Here is a 13,620-nt window from a genome sequence, read left to right as displayed (position 1 = left end):
CTTGATAGTTTTAACACTTATCTAGAAGCTATGGACTTTTCTACAATCTCCGACAAGCGGAGGACAGCACTGCTCCGTCACTGCCTTGGTACAGAGGGACAGAGGATTTTCAGAGCGCTTGGATCGGCTCCTACATTCACTGCTGCAGTCAGCCTCTTACGGAACCACTTCGCCGGGAAAGAGCGAGTGCTCCTCCGACGCTACCGGCTACGGAAGAGACACCAACGGCCGGGTGAGTCCATTCAAAGCTACGTGGCTAATCTGAGGGATTTGGCTAGCTCTTGTAACTACGGGACACTTCAGGACGAGATCATCAGGGATCAGTTGATAGAGGGGACGTTATGTGAAAAGACAAGGGAGAAACTGCTTTTGGAATCGGATAATTTACAACTAGATGGAGCTATTAAAATAGCACTCCAGGTTGAAGCGGCGTTGGAATGCTCTTCTATGCTAACAGACAGCTCTGCAGCATACACTCGGCCCCCAGCCATTCTCACACAGCAGCTTCAGCCCGAGCAGGCGCACTACAACGATCACGTGCTGCGCACGCCCTCCCGCGTCGATAGCTGCATGGACACAGACACCGACATGCCCGTGCAGCAGGCACACAGACAAACAAACAGAAGTAGCTGTGGCAACTGTGGGGCTAGCTCTCACAATTCAAGGGCTTCAAACTGCCCAGCCCGTGGGAAAATATGCAAGAACTGTTCAAAATACAATCACTTTGCGAAAGTGTGTCGTTCTGCCCCTGCTACTAGCTCCACCCAGAACAGGCCCTTAGTTTCATCTCACTCTCAACATGAACACACGGAAATCCGAACCGTCTCCACCAACCATGTGTCATTCAGGACATGCACTGTGCAGCTGGGTGAGGTGGGTTTGCCTTTGCTGCTGGATACTGGCGCTGCGGTGTCGTTGCTCAACCTTGCCACTTACTACAAGTTTTTCAGTCACCTACCACTCCAACAGCCCTCCACTGCCCTGTGTGGGTACGGTAGATCCAAGATAGACATTGTAGGCACCCTCCAGGTCCCAGTACACTACGGCACCAAACATCTGCCATCATTCACATTTCATGTTGCAAAGCGGGGTGCCAACCTCCTGGGCCTCGACCTCTTCACAGGCTTGGGATTCACACTGAGAGATGACAGTGGGTCAGCTATCTACCAGGTTACCTGCACATGGCAACAGAACTGGCCGACTCTGTTTGATGGACTGGGCTGCCTCACAGCCTTTACTCACAGGCCCCTAGTGAATCAGGAAGTGACCCCAGTCATGCAGCCCCTGCGGCGCATTCCCTTTGCACTGCGTGATGACGTCACAAAAGATCTCCAGTCACAGTTGGATGCAGGCATCATTGAGCCAGTCAACGCTGCCCCCTGGATTTCAAACTTGGTCATTGCAACCAAAAAGTCAGGTGGAATCCGGACCTGTGTGGATCTCCGTGCTGAGAACAAGGCCGTTGTCCCGGATAAGTACCCCTTGCCTACAGCTGAGGAGGTGACCGCACAATTCCATGGCTCCACGATCTTCACGAAGCTTGACCTTCGTCAGGGTTATCTTCAGGTACCCCTCCATGCAGCTAGCAGAGACCTCACGGCCTTTGTCACACATGCTGGCGTGTTCAGATATACACGCATGCCTTTTGGACTTAGCTCCGCCCCCAGCTGCTTCCAGAAGGTGATGAGCACCATCCTCGCTGGAATACCTGGGGTGGCGGTCTATCTGGATGACATCGTGGTCCACGGCCCTGACCTCCACATCCATGATTATCGACTCCACAGAGTATTCAGTGCTCTACTGCGGAACAACCTGACCCTTAACGGTGGAAAGTGCACCTTTGCACCTCCAGCCGTCGAGTTTGTGGGCTTCCGCCTGTCGGCCAAAGGCATTGCCCCACTCATGTCGAACATTGAAGCCGTCCACCGGATCCCGGAACCGACCTCAGCCTCTCAGGTGGCCTCATTCTTGGGCATGACAGCTTACTACCTCCGGTTTCTGCCCCACTACTCTCAGACCACAGCGCCCCTTCGCCAGCTCCTCAAGAAGGATGAGCCATGGGCCTGGACGGCAGCCTGCTCAGACGCGGTCCGCTCACTGAAGAGCCAGCTCACCACAGCCCCAGTCTTGGCTCACTTTGACCCCGTCTGCCCCACCATTGTCACATGTGACGCCTCAGCTGGAGCACTAGGAGCTGTCCTCTCACAGCTGCAGAATGGCATTGAGAGGCCCGTCGCCTTCGCCTCAAGGGCCCTGAGCCCCACAGAACAACGGTACTCTGTGGGCGAACGAGAAGCACTGGCCTGTGTCTGGGCGTGCGAAAGGTGGCACCTCTACCTATATGGCCATCTGTTCACACTCCAAACCGACCACCAGTCCCTCACAACGCTACTGTCAGCATCAGGAACTGGCCACAAGCCACTTCGGCTGCACAGATGGGCCGACCACCTCAGACAGTATGACTATCAGCTGAAGTTCACTCCGGGGAGGGATAACGTGGTGGCAGACCTCCTCTCACGCTCCTTTGACGCTCCTACTCCGACCATCTTGCCAGACGACAACGAAACAGAGCTTGTACAAATGCTCTACGCTCCTCTTCAGTCAGTCGTCTCACTGGAGGAGCTGAAGCAAGCATCGGAACAGGATCCCACACTGTCTACCCTGCGCACCTACATACGCACTGGATGGCCAGCACATGTGCCGGAAGAGCTGGCGACTTTCGCCAGAGTGAAGCACGAACTTTCTTGCTGGGAAGAAGTCTGTGTCTCTCGAGGGTTTTGCACTGTGGTCCCGAGTGGCCTGCGTGCGCGTGTTCTATCCATGGCGCACAAAATGGCCTCATTCTGGTCGGACCCCTTGCAGGTCAGTCGACAACTGGGGCCCGCCACATTCATGATGAGCAATGGATCACGCTGGCACGCCAGCCGCCTCAGAAATGTCCCTGCCCCTCAAGGAACACGAAGGCACACAAAACAGACATGCAGGCCAGAGACGCCATCGGATGGACCTCCTCCACCACTACCACCTGAGCCCCAGCCTCTGTGGGTTCCCCAAGGGCCAGAGCCACAAGCGGTGGCGGTTGAAGAAAGGCCTATGCGGGCACGAACTCGCCCTGCTTATCTGGGGGACTACTTAACCTCTTTTCATTCTTAGGCTCCGTTAGGTGTCTTAGTCAACCTCCAGGTTAATGGACTGAACTGGCTAGTTTGGAGAGTCCATCCGTTTAAGGGTTAATGTTTATTTCTTACAGGTATCACTCTAGGTTCTTGCCCTATGGACATTTTATATATGGTGTCGTATCGCGTCAATGCTGGTAATTATTGCTGTCAAACAAAGAGTCCGCTTAGGCTGCACTTTGATTATAAGTTTTATTCATATCACAAGATGTCAGCATAAGTTTACAGACCCTGCAGGGCTGGAGAACAGTGTCCAAAGATAATCTGTCTGTTCTAACCCCCTCTGCCTCCAGCCTATACTTATAAAGAATGCAAAAATATGGGTTGCTCCCTCTGCTGTCCAATCACCTGTCTCCCCTGGGGCGTCACCCTACAAATGGCTAGTTTTGAACTAAAATAAACATCCCCCCCCAGGTTCCACTAGAATAGTCATAATCTTAATACACTACAATGGTACCAGTCCCTGGTTTTGGAAAGGGGGGGAAATGTTATGTATGGTACGACGTGCTGTACGTCGTACTGTACGTTGTTATGGTTTACGACAGTGTGCTGCTTTACGGATGAATGGGTTGTCAGAATGTGTGGCACATGTCATTAAACGACAGAGTGATGTACAATGTGAAACTGTGCAGATGTCCGTTCTTCTACAGCTAGGCTAGATATAACAGGAACAGTGACTGCTTGCCCTGTCCTCTTAGTTGTGTGGGAGTCAATTTGAGCATTTCATTGTGTTTTGGCCTGATTTTGGCTACATTCAGTTCTGATCTAAAGTGGGATGAAGTTTATGAATGTATATATTGTTGTCCACTGTAAATAGGAGCACTCCACTGCTTTTGCAATTGCACTTTTGCCCTTGAAGTCTTGTGTCCACGTGTATGTGTGGACTACCATCTCCTGTGGACGCCAAGTCCCGGTCAATTCTGAATGGACAACTGGAAAGAGTTGCTGAACATTTTCTTCCTCTTCAGTTTGCGCTTCTGTTCATACTGCTGGGTTGGACAGTGAGTTAGTGACAGATGCTACAATAACTCAGGTCTCAGTGTGTACAGTGCCTTCAGTGTCACGCCCTGGCTCTGGGGACACTTATGTTGAGCCAGGGTGTGTAGATCTATGTATTCTATTTCTATGTTGGGAGTTCTAGTTTGTTTATTTCTATGTTGGCCTGAGTGACTCCCAATCAGAGGCAACGAGTGTCAGCTGTGGCTGGTTGTCTCTGATTGGGAGCCATATTTAAACTGTCTGTTTTTCCCTTTGTGTTTGTGGGTTCTTGTTCGTGTTGGTTTGTGTTTGACCATTGACTGTCACGTTATCGTTTTGTTGTTTTTTGATCGTGTTTCATAAATAAAGAGTATGTTCGTCTGCAACGCTGCGCCTTGGTCCTCATCTCTTACCGGCGACCGTGACAGAAGAACCCACCAAAACTGGACCAAGCAGCGTGTCCAGGAGCCATCACCAGGGGAATCGCTAGCAGATCTCCGTGGCAACCTCGACTGGGTCAAGCCTAGTGAGGAGCAGAGAGGGTGGACTTGGGAACAGTTGAGGAAGAGCTTCGACTGGGTCAAGCCAAATGAGGAGCTGAATGGCGGGAGTTGGAAGCAGAAGAGCGAGAGTTGGGCGAGAACTATAGAGGCCTGGCCCACGGGGAAGAGAGACCCCCAGAAATTTTTTAGGGGGGGGCTCACGACGTCGGGGCAGCAGGAGGCCGCGATAGAGCGGTCCAGCGGGTTGGCAGAGGAGGCCGCCAGGTTACGGGGGCCACTGGTCGAAGAGGGGATGGAAGGTGTAGAGGCACGGCGAGAGGTACTGGGGTGTGTTACCAGTCCGGTCCGGCCCGTTCCAGATCCCGGTGTAGGGCCAGTGGTGTGTGTCCCCAGTACGGTCCGGTCTGTTCCTACTCCTCGCACCAAGCCTACGGTGCGCGTCGCCAGCCCGGCCCGGCCTGCTCCTGCCCCTCGCACCAAGCCTACGGTGCGCTTCGCCAGCCCGGCCCGGCCTGTTCCTGCTCCCCGCACCAAGCCTATGGTGCGCGTCGCCAGCCCGGTCCGGCCTGTTCCTGCCACTCGCACCAAGCCAGGGGTGCGAGTCGTCAGCCCGGTCCAGCCCGTTCCTGCTCCACGCACCAAGCCAGGGGTGCGTATCGTCAGCCCGGTCCGGCCCGTTGCTGCTCCACGCACTAAGCCAGGGGTGCGCATCGTCAGCCCGGTCCGGTCCGCTCCTGCTTCCCGCACCAAGCCAATGGTGCGCGTCGCCAGCCCGGTTCGGCCCGCTCCTGCTCCTCACACCAAGCCAGTGGTGTGCGTCGTCAGTCCAGCACGGCCCGTGCCTGTTCTCCACACCAAGCCAGTGGTGGGCGTCGTCAGTCCGGCACGGCCCGTGCCTGTTCCACTGGTGCCTGGTCCGGCACCGGTCAGATGCGTTACGCTGGAGCTAGAGCAATCCGCTCCATCAGTGTGCAGTCCAGCTCCGGTCAGCGGGGCCAGACCGGACCAGGGGTACTTTGGGGGTTGGAGAGGGAGTGGGGTTCAGGCCCGGAGCCGGATCCGCCGCCAAGGCGGAGTGCCCACCCGGTCCCTCCCCTGTGGTATTTAGTTGGCGCGGTCGGAGTCCGCGCCTTTAGGGGGGGGTACTGTCACGCCCTGGCTCTGGGGACACTGTTATGTTGAGCCAGGGTGTGTAGATCTATGTATTCTATTTCTATGTTGGGAGTTCTAGTTTGTTTATTTCTATGTTGGCCTGAGTGACTCCCAATCAGAGGCAACAAGTGTCAGCTGTGGCTGGTTGTCTCTGATTGGGAGCCATATTTAAACTGTCTGTTTTTCCCTTTGTGTTTGTGGGTTCTTGTTCGTGTTGGTTTGTGTTTGACCATTGACTGTCACGTTATCGTTTTGTTGTTTTTTGATCGTGTTTCATAAATAAAGAGTATGTTCGTCTGCAACGCTGCGCCTTGGTCCTCATCTCTTACCGGCGACCGTGACATTCAGAAAGCATTCGTATACCTTGATTTATTCCACTGGGTTAGCCTGAATTCAAAATGGATTTCTTAAAAATCTCACCTATCTACACTATTTTTTTTGCAAATGTATTAAATGAAATACTGAAATATCTAACTTACATAAGTATTCACACCCCTGAGTCAATACATGGTAGGATCACCTTTGGCAGCGATTACAGCGGTGAGCCTTTCTGGGTAAGTCAGAGCTTTGCATACCAGGATTGTACAATATCTGCGCACTACTTTTAAAATTCTTCAACCTCTGTCAAATTGGTTGTTGACCATTGCTAGACAGCCATTTAAGTCTTGCCATAGTTTTGACTTAAATCGACTTGAAAAACTAACTAGGCCATTCAGGAACCAACGTCGTCTTGGTAAGCAACTCGTGTATATTTGGCCTTGTGTTTTAGGTTATTGTACTGCTGAAAGGCGAATTTGTCTCCCTGAACCAGGTTTTCCTCTAGGATTTTGCCTGTGCTTAGCTATTCCATTAATTTGTATCCTAAAAAAACCTCCATAGTCCTTGCCGATGACAAGCATACCCACAACATGAAGCAGCCACCACCATGCTTGAAAATATGAAGACTGGTACTCAGTAATGTGTTGTGTTTGCCCTAAACCTAACACTTTGTATTCAGGACAAAGTTTATTTCTTTGCCATATTTTATGCAGAAGAATGTGCTTATTGTTTCCTTAAGTGCCCATGTATCCAAGACCTTTGAAATGTTTAACATAATGTAATTTGTGGATTCAAATAAAGCATTAAGTGTGTGGCATTGTTTCGTAATATTGAAGAAGACACACCAAGTCTTGTCTTTTGCTGCTTAGTTTAATCCAGACCCACAACCTCAATTCAGAAAAATCAACATTGTTTTGAAGAAATACTTTAGTGCACATTATTTACATTTTAGTCATTTCGCAGACGCTCTTATCCAGAGCGACTTAGTGAGTGCATACATTTTCATAGAGGCCCCCCGTGGGAAACGAACCCACAACCCTGTCGTAGCAAGCGCCATGCTCTACCAACTGAGCTACATTACACAAAATGCAGAGTATTATGGTAATGTTATTTGAAATGAAGTTCATTTTTTGGGTTAATGTTTCATTTCTCCATGAGTCCTCCTGACCGTGCCTTGCTGCAGCACGAGGAATAAAGCTCCAGAAGGCCTCATTTAGTATTTTTTTACTACACACAAATTATGCCTATGACAAAATACATTTGATTTACAAATCTTGAACTTTTACGTGGAAATATGCAGTTTACATATGTTTTACACTCAATTGAGACTTCAAAAAGGAGGAGAGGCCAGGAAAGACACATCCAGCCAATGAAGAGGAAGATATCCCAGAAGTCTCTGGTCTTTGTTCCTCAGAGAAGATCTCCTGCAAGACAAAACAGTCAGTCCCAGCATTCTACTTCCCAGTCGTGTGTGCGTGCCTCACGTTTAGCCACAGGTGTAAGCCACATCCAGGTACTTGTAGGTTCCTACACAGGGATCGCCATACAGAGAACTGGACGCCGGGACGTTACACTCGCTCTTCCCATCACACCTGTGTCAACGACAGGTACAGGTTAACGCTAGTCATGTTTCTACAGGTAGAGGTTAACACTACAGTACACACTGCAGGTTTCAGTACCTCTTTTCCACCTTACTGGCAGTGGTGGATTGGCTGAGGCAGTTGGTGTTGGCTAGTTGGTTAGCGAGCCGATTAAAGGAACACACTAGCTGGTCACGGCGACCATAGTTGGCACTGTGGATCTGGATCGTACCTTCATCTGAGGAGGAGGGAGGAACAGGAGGTAAGGCTGGAGGTCTTTGATGTGCAAGTGACAGTAATATAAACCGTGAATAATACATAATCATATGAGATGTGAGTATACTGTAGAGCAGAGTGTTGACAAGCTTAGCCCATTCTAATAGGGCATCAGAGCCTCACCACATTTTAATAGGGCATCAGAGCCTTCACACGTGATGCTGCGTGCTGCAAGGAGTGGACAAACAGGAGTTACACACCACACTGGCCACTGCTGGGCAGACATAAATAAAGACACCTTTTCATAGCAGACACACATTAGCCTGGTGTATCATTATTATATAGAGACCGACTGACTTGCTAGGATGCAGGTGTAGGTGGTTTCCAGGTATTTGTAGATTCCGACACAGGGGTCAGAAGTACGGAAGACTTCAGTGTTCACTTCACACACCCGTTTCCCATTGCACCTGGGGGTTATCAGGAGGTAAGATGAGCTATGGCTGGGATTTAATCAAAGGCGTTGTCAACAAGCATGCAGTGCTTGACATTTAAAGCAAACATCTGCAGTGTTTACCGGGAACGTCAGGAAAAATGGCTTTAAAAAGGCACATTGACTTTACTGCGATGTGCTTTTCAACACACCTCTGACAATCCCAGCCTTTCTTTATCAAATAAACACTGTGTGACTGAGTGTACCTCTGTGAGAGGACCTCCATGGTGCCCGTCTGTGAACACTGTGTGTTGGTCAGCTGGTTGGCAGTTCGTCCTTCTTTGCAGGTGGTTCCGTCAGTCCGTCCGTACAGAGCTCTCTCAATGAGGATCACTCCAGAATCTAGCAGGGAAAGAAAAAGAACAGGTAAAAAGACAGACAGCACTACAGAGAGACCATCAGGGTAGAGTGGGTGTGTTCGTACCACAGCTCAGGAACTGGACGTTGTCTCCATTGTCACAGGTGACCACTCTAGTTGCTGAGGAAGAAACATAATTACCATCACTTTATAGATGTAGATGCGCGCACACACACACACACACACACCACCCACGTACCTGCAGCCGGTAGTGTACAGCAAGCTGCAGCCAGCACTGAAAAACATCACAGCTAATTCAGCTTTTCTAACCTCGGTCAGTCCCTTCTCTTTGCAATTCTTTACAGGAGAAGTAGTGTACAGCATATACAGTAAGTATATAAATATGGTACAGAGTATAGACATACATGGAACAGCACCTAGTCCTCAGATCACTGTTAATATTGGACTTCAACTACAAATTGACACATTTAGAAACATCTGGAAAATACTGGAATGCAAATACATATGTTACAATTCAGTATACTCACAGGTGAACGCAATCAGTCTTAAAAGGAGCATGATGCTGTGTACAGGTGTGGTAGTAGCTGGTTGAGCTGTGGTTGTAACAGGTAAGAGGCTACAGATGGTCACCTGGCCAAATACACCTTTAATTAACATATATTGATACTCGTCAAGAACAGATCATTGTTTGCAAACCATCAACCAGGAACACAAAGCACAGCGGATTAGCGGTCATTTTGGCAACACAGAACTAAAATCTCACGCCAGCTCAAACCACAAGTAATGTGTGAAGTGCCGTCCTCACTTTACTCATTCACCACGGAATAAAGGCCATTTTAGTTATCGTTGGGTTTTATTTTCTCTGGGTGTCGATTTACCCATGATATTATAACTTCATACTCAACGTTTCAGTAAACATTTAGTTATTTCTCCATTAGTGAGGGAAAAAAAATCAACCAGTGCTTAATTTGAGCCGGATGGCACCTCCGTTTTGGACCGTTTAGTTCCGGAACCTATTTTGGTCGGATCCGGTACTTTTTTACCCCCGTCACCTTTTGCAATGTTAAAGTTATAATAAAAGCGATCAAAGTTCATTCGAGTTGCCTCCTTCTCAATTCTTTGTAAATTCTTCAAACACTTAAATGTGAGAAACGTCTAATTCTGATGTGAGAGAGCTGGTTGCATATATTTCCTTATAGAATCATAGTGTCCTGGACTGCAAAGTGTTCTGGAGGATCTGCAGCACCCATGATGAATTGAAATAAATTTGCCAAAGTTATAGAATTACTGCTGTCTGTTTAGAATAGCCTACTATACCATAAGAAGACCTATAATTTAGCCACAGATGATCAATAGCTTTTTATTGCCTGGCTGTGGATTGTTTGTAGTCCAATAACAAGGCATAGCCTACAGTCGGGAGCGCGCGGCAAATCTGTCAGTGAACAGCATGCAGACAACAGGCCTTTCCCAATATTTCAAATACAAATCGCAGGAAAATACAGGTTGGAAAGCAAATGGCCCCTGCTGAACAGAGAAGACATCGGTCTGCTGTAGACTATCAAAATATATTTGATCAACTTCCAAATATTGTTTTACAAAGTAAAGCAAGAGAGAACGCGAGATAGGCTTTTGCCACGAACATCACTGGCGAGTGAGCTGCGCATCATTGGGCGAGTCAGTGAAACTGGAAAGCATTTTTAGGACTATAATTTCCTCCTCATATTGTAGCCTACAATGTGCGTGTCTCCACACACCTAGTCCTAGGCTATTGATGGATTCAAGACAAGGTGGTTTTTATTGATCTCAGATTCAGTTTGTCAGTGTCAAAGTAGCCAGTCATTTCAATCATTTGTGCGGTATTAAAGATTCTGCCAAAGTCTCCAGTCATGTAAAATTTTGCAGCATTGCATTAAAATGAGCTTATAAAAAAATGCCAAATTTTTCCTAGACCCTAAGCTACAAAAAAAGGTTTCCCCATGTGTGCAACTTCCTTAAGCACCTCTATGCCACTATGCAATCTGATCTCAGAGCATTTTGTATTACTCTATACCTAAATCCGTAACACTCCATTTAGTATGAAATGTTACGAATTAGCAAAACGTATGATTAACTCAGAAAAAAGAAAGAGTATTTCAAAGATAATTCATAAAAATCCAAATAACTTGACAGATCTTCATTGAAAAGGGTTTAAACACTGTTTCCCATGCTTGTTCAATGAACCATAAACAATTAATGAAGATGCACCTGTGGAACGGTCGTTAAGACACTAACAGCTTACAGACGGTAGGAAATTAAGGTCACAGTTATGAAAACTTAAGACACTAAAAGTGGCCTTTCTACTGACTCTGAAAAACACCAAAATAAATATGCCCAGGGTCCCTGCTCATCTGCGTGAACGTGCCTTAGGCATGCTGCAAGGAGGCATAAGGACTGCAGATGTGGCCAGGGAAATAAATTGCAATGTCCGTACTGTTTTTTTTGTTGCCTTAAGTAACCATCTGTCTTATGTAACCATACATAATAATATAATATGCCATTTAGCAGACGCTTTTATCCAAAGTCATGTGTGCATACATTTTAGTGTATGGGTGGTCCCAGGGATCGAAACCACTACCTTGGCGTTACAAGCGCCGTGCTCTACCAGCTGAGCTACAGAGGACCACATAACATACGGTTCATACTAATTTGAGTGTTACGGATTTACTTTTACTATGTTACGTCTAGTCTGAGACCAGGCTGTAATACGATGATATGCATTCAATGCTTTATTATTACGAGAAAAAAAAATCCTAATGCGCTCTGGTACCTCAGAGCTCCCCAGGTCACCCCCCTCTCACGCTCACTTTGTGTTCTGGCACCTCCTATTTACCAATTAAGCGCTGAATTTAACTAAGTTTTCATGCGCCGGTCTTCCCATATTCACATAGATGACTACACCATATGTGAGTGAATCGCAAGACAGCGTTTTCTATGGAGGACTAAAAGTGCCACAATTAAATAAATAAATACACCATTAAATAATTACTTAAATGTGTCATTAATTAATTAAAATTAGAATTAAATACATAAATGTGTTATTAAATGTGTCATTAATTAATTCAAATACCGATTCATTTTATGTAAAATACATATATAATAATTTCACTATTTACATTTACATTTCATGGTCCTGCGTTGGAGTGCTTCCTGAATTACTTAAAACTGTCAAACTGACCCATCAAAAGTTGGTAGGCGGAACCTAACGCCTGATTGGTTACCCTCTGCATCAAGCCAAGACAAATCAATTCCGGATAATGTCAGCAGGTCCTGCTTCTACATCCTCTGCTAAGTTTAAAATGTCTCTAACCAACTCCCTGGAAAGTTCACGGAGATCCTCCATTGTCTCTATCCAGGTTGGCTTACTCTACTTCAGACCAAAGCAATGGATCAGACTAGATTCGCGTTAGCCCCGCCCACTGACTTTGATGGGTCAGTTTGACAGTTTTAAGTAATTCATGAATCACTGCAATGCAGGATCATGAAATGTAAATGTAAATAGTGAAATAATTATATATGTATTTTACATAAAATGAATCGGTATTTGAATTAATTAATGATACATTTAATTACACATTTATGTATTTAATTCTAATTTGAATTAATTAATGACACATTTAAGTAATTATTTAATGGTGTATTTATTTATTTAATTGTGGCACTTTTAGTCCTCCATAGTTTTCTTGGTTTTTCATTTCAATACTACAATCGCCAGTTATCATAGATTTCAACAATTTCCGCTATGACTTCTTCGATGGGGTTAAACGGTGGATGGCATCCAATGTTAATGGTGCATTACCGCCACCAGCTGGATGGGGTATGAATAAGGTCGTGGTGGCTCTACTACCATTGTTTCTTCCCCGCCACTCATTCCTTCCAATCTTCTCACCGCCTCCTGCGCCTTACCCTTGCCACCTCATTCTCCTTCACCCTAACAGGTCAGTTGCAGCACTTACCTTCATCTGGCATACAATACTCTTCTGCACACACTTGACACATGACCAAATCTTTTACATTTATGACACTGAAGGGGCTTGTGCACAAAAGCTCTTAGAGGGTATCTCATGAATCATAACGTTATATGAGAAGGGAGAGACACTTCATCAAAGAACAGTAACATGGATTAAGTTCATTTATTTTCTCCATCCACCATACAGGTCAGTCGACGTGCACCAACCACTCCATCGATGTCTTCAGTAATATCCTCTGCCTTTATTTCTTGCGCCACTCCGATCTTTGAGTCTTAAAACACGCTTCTTCTGTTCCGCAGACACACAGATTTTCCTGGAGACGTTAAACAGATTTCCCTAGTAGTATTGATCGGATCAATACTACTTGGGAAATCTGTTTAACGTCTCCAGGAAAATCTGTGTGTCCGCTATGACTACACCATATGTGAGTGAATCGACTAAAAATGAGTCGTGGTTTCTTATTTTCCAACACAGCTTTACTTCTCGTTTCCCTTTTTCTTCGCCACTGTAACCCACTCACTCACTTTCTGTACTATTAGTTTCACCCGACTCACTAGCGGTTTCAAACAAAACCTCAGTTTCCGCCATCTTCTCCACCGGACTATCAACCTTCTGCTATGACTATGTCCTTTGTAGTTTCGTTATTGGACCCATTACACGTGTAAACTTTGATTATTTCAAGTTGTTTGTATTGTTTGATCATCTCACCTTGAGCTGGCTTGTTTCTCCTGCTTCTCTACAAGGAGCGTGCTCTGGTATCAATCTTCAATTCTCAATTACATTCAACCGTGAGACGAGTTTTGCTTGAGGGGATTATATTAATGGGCCTGGCCTGCCCCAGGTGAACCGGATAAGCGTTGATTGCATTCGTTTTGGAATTG

At 46.8% G+C, this 13,620-nt stretch overlaps 1 protein-coding gene across 1 annotated transcript; it reads right to left on the bottom strand.

The window, feature by feature from the left end:
• Nucleotides 1-7,473: 7,473 nt before the first annotated feature.
• Nucleotides 7,474-9,314, bottom strand: LOC311116726 (L-rhamnose-binding lectin CSL2-like). The gene is made up of 9 exons (XM_084157444.1): nucleotides 9,260-9,314; nucleotides 8,971-9,006; nucleotides 8,838-8,891; nucleotides 8,620-8,755; nucleotides 8,281-8,390; nucleotides 8,107-8,151; nucleotides 7,807-7,945; nucleotides 7,612-7,719; nucleotides 7,474-7,551 (listed from the first exon to the last, which is right to left on the bottom strand). The coding sequence occupies exons 1-8, from the start codon at nucleotides 9,288-9,290 to the stop codon at nucleotides 7,614-7,616; spliced, it is 657 nt and encodes a 218-aa protein (XP_084013570.1). The 5' UTR covers nucleotides 9,291-9,314; the 3' UTR covers nucleotides 7,474-7,551; nucleotides 7,612-7,613.
• Between the last annotated feature and the right edge of the window lie 4,306 nt (nucleotides 9,315-13,620).

This window comes from Coregonus lavaretus (genome assembly GCF_964263955.1).
Source record: "Coregonus lavaretus genome assembly, chromosome: 3".
Taxonomy (NCBI): domain Eukaryota; kingdom Metazoa; phylum Chordata; class Actinopteri; order Salmoniformes; family Salmonidae; genus Coregonus; species Coregonus lavaretus.
This window is presented reverse-complemented; position numbering and strand designations above follow the sequence as displayed.

Excerpts from the sequence above, each read along its gene's own strand:
- LOC311116726 (XM_084157444.1), bottom strand. The coding sequence starts at position 9,290 with ATGCTCCTTTTAAGACTGATTGCGTTCACCT. Across the intron at positions 8,391-8,619 it reads ATGGAGGTCCTCTCACAGAG|GTGCAATGGGAAACGGGTGT; the intron begins GTACACTCAGTC and ends GATAACCCCCAG. Across the intron at positions 7,720-7,806 it reads GCCAGTAAGGTGGAAAAGAG|GTGTGATGGGAAGAGCGAGT; the intron begins GTACTGAAACCT and ends TCGTTGACACAG.